The sequence below is a fragment of the Heterodontus francisci genome, chromosome 24, assembly GCF_036365525.1.
Source record: "Heterodontus francisci isolate sHetFra1 chromosome 24, sHetFra1.hap1, whole genome shotgun sequence".
Classification (NCBI taxonomy): Eukaryota; Metazoa; Chordata; class Chondrichthyes; order Heterodontiformes; family Heterodontidae; genus Heterodontus; species Heterodontus francisci.
Genome location: NC_090394.1, coordinates 58,971,445 through 58,997,212, shown reverse-complemented (window position 1 = coordinate 58,997,212; position 25,768 = coordinate 58,971,445). Strand labels below are relative to the sequence as shown.

The 25,768-nt window shown below is 44.9% G+C and overlaps 1 protein-coding gene across 3 annotated transcripts in view; it reads left to right on the top strand.

Moving 5' to 3' along the window:
- The window catches only part of cfap70 (cilia and flagella associated protein 70), a 176,552-nt gene that overhangs the window by 24,270 nt on the left and 126,514 nt on the right, over positions 1–25,768 (top strand). For all 3 annotated transcript variants that reach the window (XM_068056300.1, XM_068056299.1, XM_068056298.1), the window contains exons 7-9: positions 5,323–5,505; positions 11,337–11,431; positions 15,163–15,268. In XM_068056300.1, the coding sequence (XP_067912401.1) occupies positions 5,323–5,505; positions 11,337–11,431; positions 15,163–15,268 (384 nt within the window). The remainder of the gene's footprint in view (positions 1–5,322; positions 5,506–11,336; positions 11,432–15,162; positions 15,269–25,768) is intronic.

Below are 25,768 nucleotides of genomic sequence, written 5' to 3'. Positions count from 1 at the left end.
TAGAGAGAGAGAGGAGAGGGAAGGAGGGGGGGGAGAGCGAGCGAAAGAGGGAGGGAGAGAGAGGGAGGGAGGGTGGAGGGAGAGAAAGGGGGTGAGAGAGAGGGAGAGGGAGGGAGGGAGGGAGGGAAAAGAGGGAGAGGGAGAGAGAGGGAGGGAGAAGGAGAGAGAGGGAGAGGGAGGGAGAGAGAGAGAGGGAGGGAGGGAGAGAGAGAGGGAGGGAGCAGGAGAGGGATGGGGAGGGAGAGGGAGAAAGGGAGGGAGAGGGAGGGGGAGGGAGAGAGAGGGAGAGAGAGAGAGAGAGAGGGGAGGGAGAGAGAGAGGGGGGAGGGAGAGAGAGAGAGAGGGGGGAGGGAGAGAGAGAGAGAGAGGGTGGAGGGAGAGAGAGGGAGAGGGGGAGGGTGAGAGAGAGAGGGCGAGGGAGGGAGAGAGAGAGAGGGGGAGGGAGGGAAAGAGAGAGAGAGGGGTGGAGGGAGAGTGAGAAAGGGAGGGGGAGAGATAGCGAGAGGGGGGAGAGAGGTGGAGAGAGATGGAGGTGGGGAGAGAGGGGGAGGGGAGGAGAGAGGAGGGGACAGGGGAGAGAGGAGGTGAGAGGGGGGAATGGAGGTGAGGGGGAAGGGGGAGAGAGGGGAGAGGCAGAAGAGTGAGAGACAAGGGGGACAGACAGAGAGATAGAGTGAGCGAGAGTGGAGGGGGCAGAGAGGGGGTGCCGGAGAGAGAGAGAGAGAGGGGTGGGACAGAGAGAGAGGGGGGGGCCAGAGAGAGAGAGAGAGGGGTGGGGCAGAGAGGGATAGAGGGGTGGGGGGACAGAGGGAGAGAGAGGGGTGGGGGGACAGAGAGGGAGAGAGGCAGACAGAGAGAGAGAGAGGTCGGGGGACAGAGAGAGAGAGAGAGAGAGAGGTGGGGGGACAGAGAGAGAGAGGTCGAGAGAGAGAGGTGGGGGGACAGAGAGAGAGAAAGAGGTGGGGGACAGAGAGAGAGAGGGAGAGGTGGGGGGACAGAGAGAGAGAAAGAGGTGGGGGGACAGAGAGAGAGAGGGAGAGGTGGGGGGACAGAGAGAGAGAGGGAGGTCAGAGGGGCAGAGAGAGAGAGAGAGGTCGGGGGGACAGAGAGAGTGAGAGGTTGGAAGACAGAGAGAGAGAGAGAGAAGGGGGTGGTCAGAGAGAGAGAGGTGGGGGGGGGGGGGACAGAGGGGCGGGGTTCAGAGGGAGTGCGAGAGGGGGGGTCAGGGAGAGCAAATAAGGGGGGGACAGAGGGAGCGAGTGGGGGGGGGGTGGGGCAGAGCCAGAGAGTTAAGGCGGACAGAGAGAGTGAGGATGACACAGAGGTGGAGAGAGGGGGAATACAGGCAGAGACAGAGAGAGAGCGGGGGAGGGGGAAGAGTGATCAGGATTACTCCTGACAGATGGACATCTATCCGGAATACTCTGCATTGCTACAAAGGGCCAACATTGACTACTTGTGCAAGCAAAACAATGCCAGGTTTATCATTAAATCAGTGTTCAACATAGTGATGAGAAAGTACATTTGTTGTCGTTTTGATTAATAGTAATATAAATTTTAAATGCCTTTATCTTTCTGAAATTGTCTCACCCGCCCCCGCTGTAAGACAAAAATTTTAATGTGGCCCCCCCATGTGAAAAGGTTGGACATTCCTGGTATAACATAACTTCTCTGATTTTTAATTCTGATCCTCTAGAAATGAACCCCAGTGTTTGGTTAACCTGCATTACTATGTTTAATGGTTTGTGAATCTGTACCCCTTGGTCCCTTTGTGCCTCATTAGACTCCTATTTTCCAAGAAGTAGGTTGACTCCTTATTCCAACTACCAAAATGCACTAACTTTAGTATCAGTATATACTTAGAATCATAGAAAGTTTAAGGCACAGAAAGAGCCACTTGGCCCATCATGTCTGTGCCAAATGAAAAACGATCCACCTATTCTAATCCCACTTTCCAGCATTTGCTCCATAGCCCTGCAGATTACGGCACTTGAGGTGCATATCCAGACTCCTTTTGAATGAGTTGAGGGTTTCTGCCTCAACTACCCTTTCAGACCCCCAGCACCCTCTGGGTGAAAAAATGTTTCCTCAACTCCCCTCTAATCCTTCTACCAATCACTTTAAATCTATGCCCCCCTAGTCACTGACCTCTCTGCTGAGGTAAATAGGCCCTTCACTTCCACTCTATCCAGGCTCCTCAAACTTTTGTACATTTCAATCAGATCTCCCCTCAGTCTTCTCTGTTCCAAGGTGAACAACCCTAGCCTATCCAACCTTTCCTCATTGCTGCATTTTTCCAGTCCTGGCAACATCCTTATAAATCTCCTCTGTGCCCTCTCTAGTGCAATTACATCCTTTCTGTAATGAGGTGACCAGAACTGCACACAGTACTCAAGTTGCAGCCTAACCAATGATTTATACAGTTTCAGCGTAACCTCCCTGCTCTTATATTCTATACCTCAGCTAATAAAGGAAAGGATTCCATATGCCTTCTTAACCATCTTATCGACCTGTCCTGCTACCTTCAGGGATCTGTGGACATTCATTCCAAGATCCCTCACTTCTTCTACACTTCTCAGTATTTTCCCATTAAACGTGTATTCCTTTTCCTTGTTTGACCTCCCCAAATGCATCACCTCACATTTCTCCGGGTTGAATTCCATTTGCCACTTTTCTGCCCATCTGACCAGACCATCAATATCTTCCTGAAGCCTACAGCTATGCCCCTCGCCTATCGACCACACGGCCTATCTTTGTGTCGTCTGCAAATTTTTTGATCATGCCCCCTACATTTACGTCCAAATCGTTAATATACCACAAAAAGCAGAGGACCCAGTACTGAGCCCTGTGGAACGCCACTGGAAACAGCCCTCCAGTCGCAAAAACACCCGTCAACAATTAGCCTTTGTTTCCTGAGCCAATTTTGTATCCATCTTGCTGCATTCCCTTGGTTCCCATCCCACTTATAAGGCTCTTCTAGATAGACTCCATTTAAAACAAGTTGGAAGTCTCCATATTTGACTTCTTACTAGTCAACCAATATAAAGGTTTTAAAAATGTCACTTTTAAAATAATCGGATTCTTGTGATAAACTAATTACCTACACTTCCTCTTGCAAAGCTTTCTGCTTGGGACACGGAACAAGGGAGTATCTCAGAAAATATGCTATATACTGGTTAAAGAAAACAAAATAGAAACAAGGGAACAAATCATTCTCTTGGGTCAAGCAGTCTCCATGGAGAAAATGATGAGTCTTTATGCAAAACTATTATCAGTCCAACGTCGATAAGGATGACACAAGGTCATAGGATAGATTTGAGTGAAGAAGGTCCTGAAGCTCATTTGCTTTCATCTTTCTGGAATTGCAATTACAACAATAAAATAAGTCCAGTATGACAGCCTCAACCACCATTTCTGGCCACCTATTCCAGTTGTAGATCACTCTGTAAAATATATTGCTTTTGTCTGTAACAGTATATTGTGAAGATTCACAAACACCACTGGATAATATTGTTTTCAACTTCATCCAGACTTCAGACATAGTTATCTACAGAACGGTGTGGTTAATAGTGAACAGTAACTATGATACAAGTCAGCTACGCAACACCACATAGCCCTTCATTTTCCGCTCTTAACTTTCTGGGTCCTGTTTTATATAGCCACCTTCTGACAGTTAGCCTTTTTTTCATATAACTACCTTCCCCTGGGGCTTGAGGAGCCACAACTCTACTGCCCAGTCCCTCAGCATTTTTGCAGTATCACAACAGTGATTTTAAAAGGCTTTTCCTTTTTATGACAACTTTTCTGAGATTAATTGAATGCCACTAAATTGGCAGGGGACCAGTGCAGCACTGTAGGCTCAAACCTGGAAGAATCCCAGGTGGTCATAATACAAAGTAGAGGGAATTTCCTTCCATCAGTTAGCTGTAGAGAGAGCAACCAATTCTTCTACTAGCCTCCTGTCCTCCCTGTCTGAGACCAAATTCACAAACAACATCCTCTGAAACTGTAACCTTGGCTTATTGTTCCTCTTGATCCTCCTGTTCCCTTTAACATTGTTACCTACTCCATCCTCCACCAAAGCTGCTTTTTTGTCATCCACTGATGGTACTGCTCTCTTCTGATTCCATTCGTACCAAAGCAGCAACCTCCTCTGATCTTCATTTCATCAGCCTTCTCAGCTGCCACCTCAGGCTAAATTTGGAGATAAAATGGCACCTTAGTCTACTGCTTGACGCTGAATTTAGTTTACTTGCCATTTCTGTTTTCTTCCCTCTGTGTAACATCACGCACCGCCATCCCTACCTGTTCTTTGCTACTGCCAAACTTAATATATGTTTTATGGAGATTTTATTAATGTGGAGAAGTGCAAAGTGATACAATTTGCTGGGAAGAACAAGGAGAAGCAATATAAAACAAAAGATACAATTCTCGAGGGAGTGCAGGAGCAGAGGGACCTGGGGGTATATGTGCACAAATCATTGAAGGTGGTAGGACAGGTTGAGAAAGTGGTTAGTGAGGCCCATGAGACCCTGGCTTTATAAATAGAGACATAGAGTACAAAAGAAAGGAAGTTATGATGGACCGCTATAAGACACTGGTTCAACCTCAGTAGGAGTATTATGCCCAATTCTAGGCGCCACACTTTAGGAACAATGTGAAGGCATTAGAGAGGGTGCAGAAAAGATCTATGAGAACGGTTCCAGGAATGAGGGACTTCAGTTATGTGGATAGATTGGCAAGCTGAGGCTGTTCTCCTTAGAGGAGAAAAGGTTGAGAGGAGATTTCATAGAGGTGCTCAAAATCATGAGGCATCTGGACAGAGTAGATAGGGAGAAACTGTTCCCATTGGTGGAAGGGTTGAGAACCAGTGGACACTGATTTAAGGTGAATGGCAAAGGAACCAAAGGTGAAATGAGGAAAAAACTTTTTTCATACAGCATCTAGAATGCACAGCCTGAGAGGCAGATTCAATCATGGCTTTCAATAGGGAATTGGTTAATTACCTGAGAGAAAACGTTTGCAGGGCTACAGTGGAGGGGGGGGGGGGGCGGGGGGCGGGGGAGTGGGACTAGCTGAGTTAGTCTTGCAGAGACAGTGGGCCAAATGGCCATTTTCTATCCTGTAACCATTCTATTATTCTGTTCTGTATTTGGTTTGCTTCTTTTCCAGTGGTGGCTTTCAGTAAAACCCAAAATTCTCCTGTGCATAATTTAGTACCCTGGTCAATACGTTAAGCTCCTGTATGCACTAATTTAACAAAGTAGTTTAAAATAGCTCAAACTACATTATTTAGTGACCCTTAACTGGATTGTATTTCAGAAGGACCTTCGTGTGTTGTTTACTAATGGGATTTTGAAGGCTCCAGGAGAAAAGGAGCCCAGTATCAAACCAAAGAGATGGCCAGTAAGCAACATCATTGTACTTGGGGCTCAGAATATTGCAGATTCCTTCATAGAGATTTGCCCTTATGAAGATGAAGATGGGGAACTAAATCGTAAAGAGGTAAGAGGTGTTCCATGAGGATTGGTGCTGAGCCCACTGTTGTTTACCATTTACTTAAACAGTTTGGACTCGGGAATCGGAAATATGATTTCAAAATTTGCAGACAACTCCAAGTTGGGGGCTGTAGTTAATGCTGAGGAAGGCTGCAACAAAATACAAGCGGACGTTAATAAACTTGTAAAATGGGAGTGTGATTGGCAAATGAACGTCAACAACAATAAGTGTGCCATGGTACATTTTGGTAAGAAGAATAAGGAGGCCACATACTCTTTGGAAAATAAGGTCTGAATCTTTTTGGCCCCGTGATGGTGGGCTAGAAGGCAGGTGGGGGGGGGTGGGGAGGGTGCAGGGGGGACCAGGAAAATGGGAGGATCCACGTCGGGACTGCTCCTCAACACATTCCTGCTGCCAGGGACTTTCCCAGGGGTGGCTTAGGAAGCGGATTGGCTGCTTGCCCAATAAGGGGCAATTGTGGCCTCCCCTGCATTTTGCTGTCAGCAGAACAGCCCCCTGCCACATGTGGAGGCTGCCAGCTCAATGGAGGTGACCTCCCTGTGGCAGACGGGGGCGGGCAATGCGCATTGCCATGGGCAGGAAAGGCTGCATCTGCAGCCCACATGATCCATCCCCGGGGTGGTTTCCCCTCCATTCCGATGGGTCTACCATCTTTGCCCTGCTGAATTTTTGACAACTAAACGCCTCCATGTTGAGGTGCCCTTGCAGTCCCCAAGCTGCTTCAACAGCGCCACCTCTCCTGATAGGGCTGCCGAGGCTTCAGAGCTGTTGGCCCTCTGATTGGAGCTCACCCGCCATCCACAATTGGACGGCAACCTTGGAGTCGGCCACCTCTGGGAAGATTGTGACGGCGGTTGTCGCTGCCAGTAAGTTCGGGCTTGGGACCCTTATTTGGTCCTGTGTCGGGGACGTGAAGCCCTTGCGAAAATCCTGCCCTAGTGTATAAATGGGCGAGAGGAGCAGAGGAATCTGGGGATATGGAAACACAAATCACTAGAAGTAGCTTTACAGGTTAATAAGGCCATTAAAAAAGCGAACAAAGCCATAAAAAAAGTCATCACTTGCCACATGCTGAACCTGACATGGCACTAACTGACAAAAAGGCCCTCTTCCAAGCACTGGGGTTCATTTCTAGAGCAATAGAATTGAAAAGCAGAGAAGTTATGTTAAACTTCTATAGAACCTTGGTTAGACCACAACTGAAATACAATGAACAGTTCTGGTCTCCATATTTTGCAAAGAATATAGAGGTACTAGAGAAGGTGCAAAACAGTTTTACCAGAATGATACCAGAACATGAGAGCTAATACGCGTCAGGAAAGATGAAACAAATTGGGTCTCATTTAGTTAGAAAAGAGAAGACTGAGGGTTGACCTGATAGAGGTCTCCAAGATTATGAAAGCATTTGATTGGGTAGACTTAGAGAAGGTGTTTCCACTTGCGGCGAGCCCAGAACTAGGGGCCACAACTATATTATAGTCACTAATAAATCCAACAGGAAGTTCAGGAGAAACTTCTTTACCCAGAGAGTCGTTAGAATGTGGCACTCACTACCACATTGAGTAGTTGAGGCAACTAGCATAAGATGCATTTAAGGAGACGTTAGATAAGTACATAAGTGAGAAAGGAATAGAAAAATATGTTGATGGGATTCGATGAAGAAAAGTGAGAGGAGGCTCGTGTGAGGCATAAACAAGTGGACCTGTTGGGCTGAAGGGACTGTGTCTGTACTATGTAATATATGTAAAATCAGTTTGTGTACTGGACAAAGGTTTTGCACAAACACGCAAGGTTTTAAAATGTAAGTAAGCTAAAGTAACATGAAGATAGTTTAGCTGGACCCATGCATTGGAATACATCAAAAGCTAATTTCATGCATAATATTAATTGAGAAGTGCATATGGTAACAGGTTAACCTGGCAATGTGGGTGCTGCTAACTGTTAAAAGTTCTTAATTATGTCTGTGGCTAATCCCTCTGTAAAGCCAATTAGACATTATAAATATTTTATATAATATTGAAATAGTTCTATACACGTTTCATTGAATTGCACTTTAAATGTAGATATCAGGATAAATTTTTATCTTTAGTGTTCCTGCTGCATAGCTTTGCATATTAAGAGCTTATATTGATAAGTGAGGCCCTCCGTGCCCTCCTATGACTTCTGCCCATTTGTTTTAGAGCTAAAGATAAATATTTACTCTTTTTTTCTAAAAAAGTAACTGCCAAGTGAGCAGACAGACAAGCTGTTACCTGATTTCCAATGTTTGAGTTAAACACTAGGAGGTATGTAAGCCACTCAGTAGCACAGGTAAGATTGGGAATGCAGAGGGATAGGGTATAAAACCCACATCCTACTGCTCTGTGGCACAATGTTGCCAGAAATCAACATTTATTAGATTTCTGTGTAACATGAACCATTCACCAGCTGTAGTATAGACAGATGACCTGGTTTAGTAAGTGTCCACAGAGGTCTGGAATACACTGCCTGAGAGTGTGGTGGAGGCAGGTTCAACTGAAGCATTCAAAAGGGAATTAGACTATTATATGAAAAGGAAGAATGTGCAGGGTTACGGGGAGAAGGTGGGGGAATGGCACTAGGTGAATTGCTCTTTCGAAGAGCTGGTGCAGGCACGATGGGCCAAATGGTCTCCTCCTGCGCCGTAACAATTCTGTGATTCTGTGATATCTGTAATCACCTAGTGTATATTTTAGAACTGCTGCATTAAGCAGGCCGCCAACGCCCACCACCAAGACTCAGCAGTTCATCACCTTCCCCATTGATCTCACCACTCAACAGGGGTGCTTGTAGATTTGCAGCAGTGGCCTGCATGTGGCTTCCCCCACATGCAGGGCATCATTGACTGCACATGTGTCACCATCAGGGCCACTCATCATTAGGCAGTAGTATTAAAGCACTATTAGTGGCTGATCACAGAAACATGATCATGCAAGTGTCTGCAGGGTGCCCAGGTAGCTGTCATGATGCTTTTATACTCATCCATCCCCCCAGTGTTGAGCCTCACAAAAACATGGCAGATTAGCTGTTGGGGGACAGGGGATACGCCCTACAGATGTGGCTCAGTACACACATCTGCAGCCCTATCACCCTTGAGCAACACAGATATAAAGTGGTGGGACATCCAGTATAATCTCTGAGCACACCATTGGGACACTGAAGATTAGGTTCAGGTGTTTTCACAGATCTGAGGCGGGTGGAGAGGGTTCTCGACAATATGCTCCACGAAGAGTCTATTGCATGCTGCATAATTCATAGCCTTGTCTTGCAGAGAGGTCTGCCATGCAACAATAGAGACAAGGAACAGGTCATAGTTCTGAGAATTTGGACTCAGAAGTTGCTATCAAGCCACAGTGCAGTCCAGAGTGCCATATGTAATAATAATGATGAATTTAATTCCAATCATAGTAATTGCCTTAATTTAATCTATTACACAAGAACTCAACCGATAGTGCTTTTCTTATTAGAAGGCTTGTACTACCCCCACGAGGTGCTCCCTTAATAGCTTTAGCATAGTGGTGGAAAGCTGCACTTGTTCATTTTGGGATCTTTGAGTTGCTTATGGCTGGTGCCTTCTGAGTGCTAGAGCCTGGCTGCAGCCTGCTGCACCTCACCTACCTCTGGGCAATCTGGGCCTGGTGTCTTGCTAGCACCATGACTGCTATTGTTTGGGGGCAAAGAAGATAGTAGGAGCAGATGTGATGACATCCTGCAAATCCCGTCATGCCATTGTCCCTCCTATAGGTTGGGGCTCAACACTTCCACTGATTGATGGAAGAGCAGACCGCAGAAGACGAGTGACTGCTTCAAAGCCCGTATCAATTTGATCCACCAGTCTCTTCCTAGTGGAGCCCAAACCTGATGGCCACAGGTTGAGCTTCCAGCAAAGTGGCCAAGCGTGCAATCATGGACTCCTTTTGCATGGGTCTGGCTTCAACATCCTTGTAGGTGGCCACACTTTTCAGGACACATTGTAAAGTGCTGATGCCACGGAAGATGGCTCTATACAGGCTTTAAGTGGACACCTCCGCACTCTCAACCATAATGGTAAAAGTTTTTGGCAGGCTTTCCAACAACTTCATACAGCTGCTCGTGCAATGCCAACAGTTTTCTTATTGTGGGATCCTGAAACCTCAACACAGCTGGGAGAGGAATAAAAACAGAAAATGCTGGAAATGCTCAGTAGGTCTGGCAGCAGCTGTGGAGAGAGAAACAGAATTAACGTTTTCAGTCTCTTTCCACAGATGCTGCAGACCTGCTGAGCATTTCCAGCATTTTCTCTTTTTATTTCAGATTTCCAGCATCCGCAGGATTTTGCTTTTGTATTAGCTAAGAGAGGATCTCTCTCTCCAGCTCTCTGTCTCATAGGCTGTCTCTTCCAGCAGTACCTACTGCTGCCCATTCATGCTTTGTGTTTTACCACGCGCAGACGGCTTTAACACTATATCAACCATATGTAGTGTCTGAGCTGGTGTCTGGGAGGAATAGATCACTTCACTGTGAATCCTCGGGAGGATTGCCTTCCGTGGTGTCCTCTGGTACGGAAGCCTCTTGCCGCTGAGAAGGACCTTGGTGAAAGAGAAAAGGGACACGCGTTAGAATGAGAATTAGACACTGGATATTTGCAGGTGAAGGAGAATACTACTCGAAGTTATGCAGCTTTCTGCATCTCTGCTGAGGTGAATGAATGCTTTGAAGTAATATTCAGGCACCCTGCTGTGCTATGTCACCAGCATCTCCTCCTCTGATTGTGTTGCCTCTGCCTGAACCACTGATCTCAGGGCTTCCTGCACTGGTTGTGTCAGGGCTAGAATGTTGGGGTCTCCGCCTCCTGTCTTGGTCCTTTTCCATGCATTATGCACGATCTTGTCCTGTACAAAAAGAATGTAAGACTTAGTGAGTGTGTATTGAGAAAGTTGGCAGAAATGTGTAAGGCTTGTTCATATGGTGAATGTGTTGAGAAGTGGAGAAGGAGCAAGATGGAATGAAGATGAGGAAGTGATGAATGTAAAGGCAAGTATATGCAATATAAAGTGAGTAAGGAGTTGTTAGCTGGGTAGCTTTAGGTGAGTTAATTTAAAAACATTAAGACAATGTGCACACAAGCAGAGTTTTCTGTTATTCAAAGTTCATGCCTTCAAATATGGTGAAATAATTAGAGGATACCCCTCGGAAACAAATTTTGAATCAGGGATGGGGGCTCCGCATAATCAACATAGGCAAATTCAAACAAATGAAGAAAATAATGGCACTAAAAAGTGGCAAATCCCTGGGACTAGATGATTTTTGTTCCAGGGTTTTAAAGGAAGTAGGTGAGAACATTGCAGATGCCCTAACTATGATCTTCCAAAATTCTGTCAATTCAGCTATGTCAACTGTTTGTCTCTACTAGCCAGTTTCAAAGTCAAAATTGATGCGTTGAAGCCCTATTCTCCCTCTGTATATAGTTGTTGCCTGGCAACCAGAATGCACTTTCACTCACTGACTCCAGAGTTGCTGCTTAAAGAAGTATTGGATCTTTTACAGCCTTAAAGGTGCACCGTAATATCTCCTTTTGATGAGGTGTGTACGGCTGTTTGAACTGTTTAATATGGTTTAAGCGGCACCTTTGTAATGTAATTGACATCGAGGTAATAGCAAATGTTTAGCACCATTTGGTTGATATAGAACACTGTCCGGAATAAGCACGGACAGTATGAGTGATGGGGACTGTATTTACATATATTATTAGATAAGGAGATTTACTCTATGTACAACAAGAGATAAATCCGGGATTATTTCTCTCGATTATTATTCAGGACTGGGCATTTAGGACAGAGGCAGAAAATGAGAAGAAGCGTGTCACATGGAACATAGAGAGACGCTGCTTTATGGATCCCGAGGCTTTGTTGAGGTAACTGCCAAATCTCTTAATGTTAATTTAAATACAATCAGGAATTGGGTCGTGTACTGGTTTGCACAGTGTTTTTTCGTCTCTGTACTATGGAATTGAATCCAGCCCAAACTGGTAGGGTTTAAATTGTCTGCTCTCTGTTGGCCATAAGATTCTGTGTGAAATTAGTTTCTGAAATCTCGCCTGAGTTCACAGAACAAAACTGCCTTTACTTCTCACTCAAGAGAGGCCACAAAGATGTAGGAAATGGATATGTTACAGTAGTGTGCAGCAGGGTGTATTTTACTGAGGGTGATGTGTAAGAATTTTACAAAGTGTGCTTCTTCCAACAACAAAAAAGTTAAATTTATTTACTGAAATTGTGACTTCCAAACTGCTCTTCAGTTGGCCTTTTCAAAGTGTTTGACAACATCCATGGTAGATTAACTTTCAAATTGTTGTTTAAAATTGTGCTTTTATATTCTCTCTCCCTGTGGACAGACAAAAAAAGCATCTGCTTGCTGTATCTTTCTTACCTCTATTTCTACTGTCGACAGTCTTGACAAATCCACTGAAATAAATAATTCATTATGGGGGCCTGAGTTCTATTGATGGAAATCTGGCATTTGAGTCCCGTCTGGAGGACTTTACCATAGTTGTAGGTTTTGGAACCCATTTTCCCTTCCATCACTGTATTATTTCAGGAATTGGGAGACTTATGTTTGTTGGAACAAAATCCTGAAGCTGTGTGGCAAAAATATATTTTATTCTTTTTTGTCTTTATCTTTAAGTCCACATTTCTTTGTATCTTTTTGGAATATACTTAAGCAGAGCAGTAGTTTTCAAACCTTCTTATGATCAAATCATGCAAAAAGCTCTTAGCCTCTTGTAACTAAGAATATGGATATTTCTAACTCTAAAGTAAGAGATTTTTCTTCCCGTCTGCATGTCTTTCTCCCTCACCTTTTATTCTGTATTTCTCTTTTCCTTCTGTCCATCTGCCGTTCTTTATCTCTAATTTTTTCTTGTGTGTTTCTCTCTACCTTGTCATTTCTAATGCTTCTCATTTCAATTTATCTCAACTTCCCTTCTGTGTATTTATCTCTTCCATCCACTCTGTATATGTCTCTTATAGAATCATACAGCACAGAGGAGGCCGTATGTCCCATCATGCCCATGCCAGCTCTTTGAAAGAGTTATCCAATTAGTCCCATTCCCCTGCTCTTTCCCTGGAGCCCTGCAAATATTTGCTGTTGTAGTATTTATCCAATTCCTTTTTGAAAGTTACAATTGAATCTGCTTCCACCATTCTTTCAAGTAGTGCATTCCATTTACGTACCTATTCTTTGTGCTTTAATCTTATCCAATTTCTCCACCCCTTCCTCCTTTACTATGATATCACCTTTTGTGAAGAAAGACGCAAAGCATTCATTTAGTACTTCAGCCATGCCCTCTGCTTTCACAAGAAGATCTCCTTTTGGGTCCCCAATTAGCCCTATCCTTCCTTTTGATTATCCTTTTACTTTATATGTTTATAATAAACTTTAGTATTCCCTTTTATGTTAGCCGCTAATGATTTTTCATACTGTCCCTTTGCCCCCTTGTTTCTTTTTTTTGTTTTCCTTTACACTTTCTGCATTCTGCATGATTCTGTACTGTCTTATGAACCTGACCTCCAATTTTTTTGTTTAATTTTAATATCAACATTTTTTAGTCAGCCTTTGGCTTTGGATGTCCTTCCTTGCCCCTTCATAGGAGTGTATTTAGCCTGTACTCAAACTATCTTCTACTTGAAAACCTTCCATTGCTCATTTACTGTTTTGCCTGCCAATCTTTGGGATGAATGTTTAGGCCCCGATGAGGACAGGCACGGAGGTAGGTGGGCACGGAATTTTGTGCGCCAGCCGGTGTGCCAGTTCCCTGGCTCCATCCCGCTCCAGGACCATTTTCTTGGAGGTGGCATGGGAGGTGGCAGGGCGACCCACCCACAAGTGGTGGGTAACCAATTCAATTAAATTAAGGCCTATTATTGGAGGCCAACAGCCTGCTGTGGGCTTTTTTATTTCACAGTTAAAAAATTTGGAGAGAGGACGCCTCCATCTTAAGCCACCCTCTTCCTTACTTACCTGCAAAGGCATTCTGCTGCTGCTTCCAAGCTGGAGGGCTTCCTGTTGGCCCTCCAGCTTCTAAAGCCTGCCCACTGTCCTTAATTGGATGGCGAGTCCACCCTCTAGCTGCTCATTGGCCAATTTGGGTAAGATCACAGACGAGTGACTGTTCCCCACATATTGCGGGCTTCTGAGACCCATTTGAGCCTAACGGTGGAGTCCTTGTCCTTTGTTTCCAACCTACCTGGGCTAGATCCTTTTTGAACTCACAGTGGCGCAGTGGTTAGCACCGCAGCCTCACAGCTCCAGTGACCCGGGTTCGATTCTGGGTACTGCCTGTGCGGAGTTTGCAAGTTCTCTTTGTGACCGCGTGGGTTTTCGCCGGGTGCTCCAGTTTCCTCCCACAGCCAAAGACTTGCAGGTTGATAGGTGAATTGGCCATTTACAAATTGCCCCTAGTATAGGTAGGTGTTAGGGGAATTGAGGGAAGGTGGGGATGTGGTAGGAATATGGGATTAATGTAGGATTAATGTAAATGGGTGGTTGATGGTCAGCACAGACTCGGTGGGCTGAAGGACCTGTTTCAGTGCTGTATTTCTAAATAAATAAATAAAAATTAACCCTCTTTCAGTTGAGTATCTTCTTCACCTTTGATTGTTCCTTGCTCTTTTCTATAACTAGTTTAAACCTAATATTGTAATCATTACTCTCCTCATTCTCTTCTATCTCTCTCTCTACTTTCTGTTTCCCTCCTTTCCTTCTCTGTCTTTGTCTCTCTTTATTTCTACTGTGTGTCTCCTCCTTCCATTCTGTGTTCTCTTTCACCTTTGTCCCTTCTTTCTCATTATATCTCCTCTCTTATCCATTTTTCTCTGTTCTCCTCTTTGTTTTCCGTCTCCTCTTGTAGTTTTCTCTCTGTCCTTTTCTGGATCACACACTCTGGTTTTCCCATTTGCACTGCCTCTCTCTTTTCTGATTCTCCTTTTCTGGTAACCCTCCTTTTCTCATTTATTTTCTGTTTTACTTTCTGTCCTGTTTTTGTTTGCTGCCTCTTTTTGAAGTTTGTTTTCTTCTTATCTGTTTTATTTTTACTCTCTCCTTTTCTGGCTCATTTTCTTCTTAATTGATTAGCTTTTTCATTTTTTTTGGTTCATTTTCTAACCTGGTTTACTTCCCTTTTCTCTCGCCACGTCACAGGTTCATACTTTAAAGTTGCAAATACACAAATACAGGATGCCTGCCCCTTTATTTTCCTATACCTGAACTATAAAGCCTTGAGCCCCATATTTGCCTCTTGTTTCCCTTGTTGCAGCCTTTTTTGGGAACTGATATTGGAAAGACCTATAATTTTATTTTAGGGATTTATCTTTTCAATATTAGTGCTGAGGTTGGGCATAAAAATGTTGACGATCAGCAAAAATATTGTTCCGTCAGCTGGAAGATCTCAATTGTAATTCTTTGGCTGTTATGTGAAAAAAACTGTTTGGAACTGTGTTGCTAAAATGGAGAAGGTGCAGTTCTGTTCACTTGCTCTAGCGCTTGTTATTCACAGAGTAGAAGAGGGAAAGAGAAAATGATGGGAAAATAGAATATCTAAGAACAATCATTTTCTTTTAGTTTATATAAATGAAATATATTTTTCAGACTGCAGAGGTACATAGCAGAGTTCATATACTTCCCTGTGGAGATCAAGCGTGTACCATTAGCCCCTCCAGTCAAGGCAGGAGGAAAAAGCAGCAAAATAGAAAAGGTCAGTTAATTATTTCCAGAACCTTGTTGATAAAAGGGTAAGGAAAGCATTGGGAGAGTTTTTTGTTGTACACACTACTTTTAGAAGAATAGGATGGCTTTTTTATTTAACAATTACCATATTTATTGCAAACATGTCGTGATAAATTCTTGTTTTTTAGACTGGAGGATGGTAGACTGGTGTTCCCCAAGGTTCAGTGCTAATACCACAGCTTTTTTGATATACATAAATAACTTGGATATTGGGATGCAGGGTAAAATTTCAAAATTTGCCAATGATGCTGTTACGACCAGGTGAGAAAGTGGTACAGGGTTCCTTCTCAGCCTTCACTTGGTCGTACCGTAAGAGGGTTTATTTTTAAACACCGTTTTTTTAGCTCCCCCTTCATGAATCCTTGTTCACTGCATTTCAGCTGTAAGGCAAAGAAACCAGCCAAACAGGTTTCTTAAGTTTAAAGAAGAAAGGTTGAACGTTACTAAACTTAACTCCAATTCGGTTAACGCCTACGGATACATGTTGCGCCCATGCTAGCATCTATATGCGATGCACACATGCAGATGGAGACAGAAAAGAGCAGAAATAAAGTGGAAAAGTTTGAGGCAATATCTGAAGATCGTTTTGGTTACTGTTCTTCAAGCTTGCTGTAGAGTGTAGAGCCCTGAATTGTAGGTAGGTCTTGACTTTTCGTTGGGGTCCAGTATTCTTCTTTAACTTTGTTTGATGTGGGAGACTTTTCTCTCTTGAGGTTCATGTGTCCTCAGTGGGCTTGGAGTTCCGTGAGAAAGAGATGGGAGCAGACAGGAGAGGCTATGGAGAGGTCTTTACAGTCCAGGAGTAAACAGTGTCTCTCTCCAGTTCAAACTGCCTTCAATTCAAAAGACTCAGGCTGTCCAGCAGGTTAGTGATGTGACTAGCTGATTTGACCACGTCTGTTTGTGGATTCGGCCATCTTAGCAGTCATCCTGGAATCTGAGCTTCCTCACCTTCAATGTTTGGTGATCAAAGTCCGTTGTGGGTTGAATGTGTCAGGGAATGGTCCTTTGTCTCCACAAGCACTGTCTGTTAGTATATAAATGTTGTTTCCAGCCATGGCTGATCTGTTTAACAAGTCATTTCCTTGCTCCAGCAACAGTTTAAAATTGATGTTCATATGACAAAATTAATATGCCTCATTCTTGGCAGGTGGGGGGGGGGGGGGGGGTCTGCGACGCCCAGCGGAATGAAATGTGATTTGAGAAAAGCGCATTTCATTAAAAAGGGTTAAGAGAGAAAATATAAGATACAGGAAAAAAGCATGCGTCTCTCTCTCTCTCTCTCCCTCATTCATTCACATTCATTCATGAATCCTAAAACTTATTACAGTCTGTCTTTTCTTGGTGGCAGTGCTGCTTGAACTACCCCTTTTTTGGCATCCCAATAAACATGTGGTTCTTTGGGGAAGATTTTCTCGAGTTGGCCCATTTCCATGACTGCTGAGGGTCTTTATTCCTGTTGAGGTCTGCAAAGGTAGGGGGGGGTGGGGAGTGGTGGATTAGATTTAATTAGCCGTAAATTGGAATTTTTTCCTCAGGAGAGTCAGTAGTGGGCGGGTCTATCCTGAACTCTCTTTCAGTGCTTTGCTGAGTCATGCAAAGGCTTTTGACTTCAGGGGTTGGGTGGTTCTCTTTTTTTTTCTGACTGTGGGGCAGGATTCTTTGCTAATCTGCCCTTTGTCCTCTGGGATACTTCTACCTGCAGGTATTTGTGCAGACTCTACTGCATTCCCCTGTGGCACGTTGACTAGGTGAGGCATCACCCTCACAGTTTCTCGGCCCCTAGGGGTTTTTCTTTGTCCCTGCAGTTTTCTGTAAATGCTGTTAGCAACTCTGGTGGGGTGCTTCTAGTGTCTGCATTTACATAGGAGGATGTGGGGTCTAACTTTTTTAATTTTTCGGGGTTGGCTGACCGGACAGTAGAAGTTTTCATCCGGGATTCCTTTAACCTGCCCTCTTGGTCGTTTTTCCCCTTCTCTTTCTAACCTTTCGCCAGCCTTGTGCCTCCCTGTCCCCTTTTGTTCACGGCAGGGGTCCCTTACAGTTCACCAGCCCTCTGTTGGAGGGTCCTCCTAACACCGGTACAGGACTTAGGGGTGCAACTTTCATTGTAGGTTGGGGTTTCCCCTCAACCTGGCACATGTAGCAACTCTTGCAATACTCCACCACATCTTTGTGGAGTTTTGGCCAGTCAAACTGCTGTCTTATGCGGGCTTTGGTCTTTCGTATACCAGTATGTACAGCCACTGTAGTCTCATGGGCCCTTCTTAATATTTCTCTCCGGTACCTCTACATCACCATTAACTGGTGAACTACTGTCCACTCCTTGCTCTCAGGTCTGTGAGGAGAACACCATTTCCTCGTCAATACCTCATTCTTTAAATAGTAGCAATCAGAGACTCTCTCTGCTTCACTTTCAGACTAGGCAGCCTGTGCTAACTCTCACAACACTGGGTTGGTTCACTGAGCCTCAGCTAGGGAAAATTTATTTAATTCACCGCTTGGGTCTTCTAACTTCCCAAAGAAAGTCTTGGACAGAGAGACCTCATGGTCATTTTCCTGCAGTTCCGATTTGGTCTCCTCTGGGGGAGCTGATTTGATCATGGCCTAATTCATTACACATTCAGGGAAACTGCAGGTGACCGTCTCCTGCCACTGCCCTGACTCTCTAACCTCCTGTGGTTTTTCTTTCACTACCGGGGTGGGGTATCACCTTCACCCCCACCAGATCATTACCTAGGAGCAGATCAACCCCGTTCACAGGCAAACTAGGGACAATCCCTACGGTCACCAGTCCTGAAACTAGGTCGCACTCCAGCTGCAGGCATAGATTGCCTGCCAATACCATTCACCACCATTCTAGTGTCCACTGCACTCTCTTGGGGAAAGATCTGGCCTTTTCCCAGTAAAAGGGGTCTAGTGGCCCCTGTATCCTTGAGGATCACTATGGGCTTGCTTGCCCCACTCGAGGGGTATGGGATTACTTTCCCTTCAAATACAAAACCCCGATAGCCTTCAGGAATCCGATTAACCTTTCCTGCACTTGGTGTAGTAAGCCTCCTGGGTCTCACTCTTACTGCAGTTAAATCCAAAGCTTGTTCTGCTGTGCTTTCCATCAGGGTCGCTTCTTCACAGAGCGGGTGTGTCCTGATTAACCCTACAGGTTTTCCCTTCAGTTTCCTCAACTCCTCCTTAGACAGTGCTTTTAACTTATCCCAAGTTACTTCACCCTGGCTTGGGAGCTACTAGCTTCAGTTGCAGACATTTTAGTATTCAAGCATGCACAACCACAAGTAAACCTGTGTTGACATCTTGCTGTGTTTTGATTGGGAACAATTTGCTTCCCATTTCCAATATCTCGAGTTTGTCTGTGGGTAAAATCCTGGACGAGCCCTCAAATTTCTGTTATGACGAGCAGAGAAAGGGGTCTAGGGTTCCCTCTCAGCCTTCACCTGGTCTTACTGTAACAGGATTTACTTATAAACACACCATTTTTTTAGCTCCCCCTTCGTGAATCCTTGTTCACTGCTTTCCAATTGTAAGGCAAAGAACCCAGCCAAACAGGTTTTCTTAGGTTTAAAGAAGAAAGGTTAAACTTTATTAAACTTAACTCTAATCCGGTTAATGTCTACAGATACGCATCGCGCCCACGCTAGCATGCATACGCAATACACACATGCAGATAGAGACAGAAAAGAGTAGAAGAAATAAAGTGGAAAAGTTTGAGGCAATATCTGAAGATGGTTTTGGTTACTGTTCTTCAAGCTCGCTGTAGAGTCCTTGATTGCAGGTAGGTCTTGCTTTTTGTTGGGGCCCAATATTCTTCTTAAATCTTGTTCAAAGAACAATGAACAGTACAGCACAGGAACAGGCCATTCGGCCCTCCAAGCCTGCGCCGATCTTGATGCCTGCCGAAACTAACACCTTCTGCACTTCCGGGGCCCATATCCCTCTATTCCCTTCCTATTCATATATTTGTCAAGATGTCTCTTAAACGTCGCTATCGTATCTGCTTCCACCACCTCCCCTGGCAGCAAGTTCCAGGCACTCACCACCCTCTGTGTAAAAAACTTGCCTCGCACATCCCCTCTAAACTTTGCCCCTCGCACCTTAAACCTATGTCCCCGAGTAACTGACTCTTCCACCCTGGGAAAAAGCTTCTGACTATCCACTCTGTCCATGCCGCTCATAACTTTGTAAACCTCTATCATGTCACCCCTCCACCTCCGTCGTTCCAGTGAAAACAATCTGAGTTTATCCAACCTCTCCTCATAGCTAATGCCCTCCAAACCAGGCAACATCCTGGTAAACCTCCTCTGTACCCTCTCCAAAGCCTCCACGTCCTTCTGGTAGTGTGGCGACCAGAATTGCACGCAATATTCTAAGTGTGGCCTAACTAAGGTTCTGTACAGCTGCAACATGACTTGCCAATTTTTATACTCTATGCCCCGACCGGTGAAGGCAAGCATGCCGAATGCCTTCTTGACTACCTTATCCGCCTGCGTTGCCACTTTCAGTGACCTGTGGACCTGTACGCCCAGATCTCTCTGCCTGTCAATACTCCTAAGGGTTCTGCTATTTACTGTATACCTCCCACCTGCATTAGACCTTCCAAAATGCATTACCTCACATTTGTCCGGATTAAACTCCATCTGCCATTTCTCTGCCCACGCCTCCAACCGATCTATATCCTGCTGTATCCTCTGACAATCCTCATCATTATCCGCAACTCCACCAACCTTTGTGTCGTCCGCAAACTTACTAATCAGACCAGCTACATTTTCCTCCAAATCATTTGACCTCGAGGCGGCCAACATCCCCAGCTTGTACACACTAATGAGTCAGCGGCGCTTGAGATGGCTTGGCCACGTGAGCCGCATGGAAGATGGCAGGATCCCCAAAGACACATTGTACAGCGAGCTCGCCACTGGTATCAGACCAACTGGCCGTCCACGTCTCCGCTTTAAAGACGTCTGCAAACGCGACATGAAATCCTGTGACATTGATCACAAGTCGTGGGAGTCAGTTGCCAGCGTTCGCCAGAGCAGGCGGGCAGCCATAAAGACAGGGCTAAAATGTGGCGAGTCGAAGAGACTTAGTAGTTGGCAGGAAAAAAGACAGAGGCGCAAGGGGAGAGCCAACTGTGCAACAGCCCCGACAAACAAATTTCTCTGCAGCACCTGTGGAAGAGCCTTTCACTCTAGAATTGGCCTTTATAGCCACTCCAGGCGCTGCTTCACAAACCACTGACCACCTCCAGGCGCGTATCCATTGTCTCTCGAGATAAGGAGGCCCAAAAGAACTACAAACGGCAAAGGTCCCAGCAGTGATCCCTGCGGAACACCACTAGTCACATCCCTCCATTCAGAAAAACACCCATCCACTGTTACCCTCTGTCTTCTGTGACTGAGCCAGTTCTGTATCCATCTTGCCAGCTCACCTCTGATCCCGTGTGACTTCACCTTTTGCACCAGTCTGCCATGCGGGACCTTGTCAAAGGCTTTACTAAAGTCCATATGGACAACATCCACCGCCCTTCCCTCATCAATCATCTTTGTCACTTCCTCAAAAAACTCAATCAAATTAGTAAGACACGACCTTCCCTTCACAAAGCCATGCTGTCTCTCGCTAATAAGTTCGTTTGTTTCCAAATGGGAGTAAATCCTGTCCCGAAGAATCCTCTCGAATAGTTTCCCTACCACTGACGTAAGGCTCACCAGCCTATAATTTCCTGGCCTGTAATTCAATGTGGGAGACTTTTCTCTGTTGAGGTTCATGTGTCCTCAGTGGGTTTGGAGTTCCATGAGAAAGAGATGGGAGCAGACAGGAGAGGCTGTGGTGAGCCAGCCAGGAGAGGTCTTTACAGTCCAGGAGCAAACAGTGTCTCTCTCCAGTTCAAACTGCCTTCAATTCAAAAGACTCAGGTTGTCCAGCAGCTTAGTCACGTCTGTTTGTGGATTCGGCCATCTTAGCAGTCATCCTGGAATGTGAACTTCCTCACCTTCAATGTTTGGTGATCAAAGACCTTTGTGGGCTTAATATGTCAGGGAATGGTCCTTTGTCTCTACAAGCACTGTCTGTTAGCATATAAATGTTGTTTCCAGCCACGGCTGATCTGTTTAACAAGTAATTTTCTTGTTCCAGCAACAGTTTCAAATCAATGTTCATATGACAAAATTAATATGCCTCATTCTTGGCAAGTGGGGGGGTCTGCATGATAATATCAAATTTGGAGGTGTGGCAGACAGTGAGGAAGATACCAATCAATTGCAATAGGACATAGATAGGCTATCAGAATGGGTAGACATGTGGCAGATGGAATTATAATACAGAGAAATGTGAGGTGATGCACTTTGGCAAAAGGGATAGGGAAATGCAATATAAACTAAATGGTACAGTTTTAAAGAGAGTACATTAACAGAGGGATCTGGGGGTTCATGTGGATTGATCTTTGAGGGTGGCAGGACATATTGAGAGAGTAGTTTACAAAGTATATGGGATCTTGGGCTTCATTATTAGAGATATTAAATACAGAAGCAGGGATTTTATGCTGAACCTTTATAAAGCTCTGGTTCGGCCACAACTAGAGTATTGCTTTAATTTTGGTCACTGCACTTTAGGAAAGATGTATGGGTCCTTGAGAGTGTGCAGAGGGGATTTACCAGAATGGTTCCAGGAATGAGGAATTTTAGCTACAAGGTTAGGTTGGAGAGGCTGCGTTTTTTTCTTCTTGGAGCAAAGGAGATTGAGGAGATTTGAGAGAGGCATACAAGATTATAACAGGATTGGATAGGATAGACAAAGAATAACTATTCCCATTAGTTGCTGGTACAAGGACTAGGGGACACATTGTAGATTTTGGGCAAGAGCTGCAGGGGGGATGTGAGGAAGAACTTTTTTACGCTGCAAGTGGTAATGACCTGGAACTCACTGCCTATGAGGGTGGTGGAAACAGAACCAATGAATGACTTCAAAAGGAAATCTGATGGGTACTTAAGGGAAATAAATTTAGGGGGCTACAAAGCTGGAAAATGGGACTGATTGGATTGATCTGCAGAGAGCTAGCATGGACTCGATGGGCCAAATGGCCTCCTTCTGTGCCGTTATGATTCTGGACTGGATTTCAAAGCCCGCTGGGAGCAGGTATGAGTGCGATTTGAATATTGCATTCTGAGGTCCGCACTGGGTCTGAAGATGTGAACAGTGTGGAGGGCCATGAGGGCTATGGGAAGGGCTGATTAAAATCATGCAGAGGCAGCAAATAAAGCTCAGCAGCTTCAGATGTGCCTCAGAGTAACTATTACTGCAGCTGAAAGAGTTACATTTCTCACTGGAGAGTGACAGGAATCCAGAGAGGGAGGTGAGGACATATCAAATAATGTACAGCGAAAACTAAGGACTGGAATTTTGGATGCCTGTAGTCCGAGGAGGAATGCCCACAGTTGACTTAGCCTTAGCCTCCTTCTGCTCACGTTTGACGTGTGGTTCACCCAGTGTTTCCCCTTTCTACACCAGTCTGTTGCCCAGCCGAGATGAGTGTCTGCGCTGGTGGAGGGTGCTGAGGTAGGCATGTAACAGTACAGGCTCCATGGACTCCCCACCCCACAGTGGACTCCCGCCCCCCACCCCAGCCGTGGTTAGTGGCACCGATACAGTAGGTTCATTTTGAAGCCTGTCTGCATTTGGCCCTGCAGGAGACGCAAGACAATGGTAGTGAGAAATCGTCCTACTCATCGAGTGCTCCAGTACAACCAGCCCCTCATATGACAGCCGTCTAAGATCCATAGTGCGCATTGGGCGGGAGTCTCCTCCATGCCCTTCACCTCAAGATAGAGATATCCAACAACCCTGTTCTCATGGCCTCCCGTCTTGCCATCCCCCACCGAATGCCTCGATGGAACCCTGGTGATCTCCAGTGCCGCCTCCTCCACTGATGTCAGAGTGCAGAGCTGGGCTACTGCACCTCCTGTTCTGGCCACTTCCTTTGTATTATAGGCTTTCTTATGCAAGGCGAGAGGAGAAAGTTCCATAAGTATGCTGCCCTCCCTCATCTCTTCCAGCATGATATACAGTTGGGCTGATGTCCCCCTCAGTGATGTCCCTAGGTGAATGTTACCCTATATGTGAGGGTGGCAGCATCTCTGTGTAGTGAGCGTTCAATTACTCTGGCAATGCAAGGGAGATCTATAGACATTCTGTGAGGTCAGCTCGCATGCATGCTGGTGCTTAGAGAGTTGATGCCCAATGAATCGGGTGCAACTGGCCACTCACCTTATTAGACTGCAAGAGGTCATTGAACCTTTTCCTGCACTGCACCCACGTCCTTCTTGTGGGACCCTGGCTGCTGAACCTCTTGGCCACCTCCATCCACGCCCTCTCATGGGGGGATTCTTCCTCCCTGAGCCTGAGTAAAACTGCTCTCTCCTCATGGAGATAGCATCAGTGACAGCCTCTAGAGAGGCAGAGGAAGAATGGGGTATCGCCCGTGTATGCATGCCCATGCCAACACAGGCCCTCTGAGCTCCTTGGTGATGCATCTGTAATGACAACAGCTGCCACTTGCCTTTAAAAACTGGTGTCGATGACCTGTTCCGCCTCCAGAATGCTTCCAGCGCCTCTAATTGGGCGCTGGACTCGCTCCCATGACAATTACTGAGTTTGCATTTTGTTGACATGATGCGGGGTTGGGACTCGGAAATGCTCCGGACATTGGGTCCCTGACCCCGTAATGAAAATCTGGCCCTTTGACTCTGTATGGCCGTCCTTCCTATTCCAGCAACAACAAGGACATCCCGAAGTGGCCCAACTGTAAAAATAGGGGCATGACTTTAAACTGATTTGTGAATGCTCCAATGCCATCTAGCCTGGGAAATCAACATACCAGCTGTAAAATCTGCATTTCCGTCTGTAGCATGGTTTCCCAGATGTGGGTTGTTACACAGTGACACTCAGCGCAGTCTAACTCTGCAGCAAGCTCATTACAGCTGCAAGAAAAGTTTGAAAAGAGTGGATGCCTCTACAATGTGCCTGGAATTGCTGCAGTCACACAATGTCAAATAGGCACTATGAGGAGCCTCTGCCTGGCCCTTCCCTGTATCCTGCTTGCAATGCTTGCCCCAGCTATTCCTATGCTCGCCTTCTCTCCAAAAAATGCTGCCAACATTCGATAGGCAGCCAACAACCCAGACTGACTGCTGGCATCCAAAATTCCAGTCCTTAGTGTTCGCTGTGCATTTGATTTGTCCTGCAACCTCCATAATTCTGTGTTAATGAGTTAATCTTGCATGATGCGGCGAGTGTGACCTGGATTGCATCGGCAGTATTCCTAGCCTTACACACCCAGGGTTGCATAATTGGAATCTGAAAATACTGGCGATGTGCAGCATGTCAGTGAACATCTGTAGAGAGAACAGATAAGTTTATGTTTAGGCTGAAGATCCTTTTAATTTGTTGTGTTGCTTAATTGGCCTCATTGAATTAAAAGATAATCTGCACCACATTCATTCATTCTAATTCTGTTGCTACACTTTCACTTCAGTTTCCCATTGATAGAAGTTACCTATTATTACAATAATATTTTCTATTTATACTTTCACACCATATAACATCTTATCATTTTTGTCATCTGCAAGGTGTATGTAGCCAACTCCTATTGCTGACTTTACCCTATTATCAACACATGCCAAACTTTTTCATTTTTGTGTTCTCCTGAAATATCAAATTAGCTTATTTAATTTCACAATGAAGAAATGAGATAGACCCTGCTCATACTGACAATAATTCTGAAGAGAAAACCAAGTCTGGAGAAATTTGCCTTGGTGCAGTCATTGGATGAAATGAACATGTTAAACTGCTTCTATTCACAATATCAATAGCTTTTACCTTCTAACGGAATGTCAGATGACAATAAAGCACACAAATATTTCAGCACTTATCCTGTATTCCACTTCATAGCAATTACTTCATTGTTGTCTAGCACCCCCTCTATAACTGCCTAGTTCTGGGAATAGTTGGTTATATGATTAAACAATGTGTCTTAAATAAAGGATAACACTGTTATTTGTACAGACAGTTATATTTCTGTTTTGAGGATTTTTTTTTTAAAGAATTGAAAGTACAAAGCATTGAACACTTCGGTTCTCAGGTCAACTTTATTTTTGCATTTTTATTTCACAAAATGGTGTTTCCTATTGCACTGCCTCTCAGTTTATTGCTCCTTATGTCAGGATACCAAACTGGTTTAAAAATGCAAATAATAAGCAGATTGGAATGAATCTGCAGAATAAATATTGGTTACATTTTCCAAGTACACACTGGTGACGAGTTGCCTCACTGTCAGCAGGTATTCGGAAAATTTAGTCAATTAGCCAAAAAGAAGTGATAAATACAGATAAATCATGAATATTTTCCCATGAATAATAGAATGCCAATTAGACATTTATGATTACGTCAGAGATGCGGTAGTTTG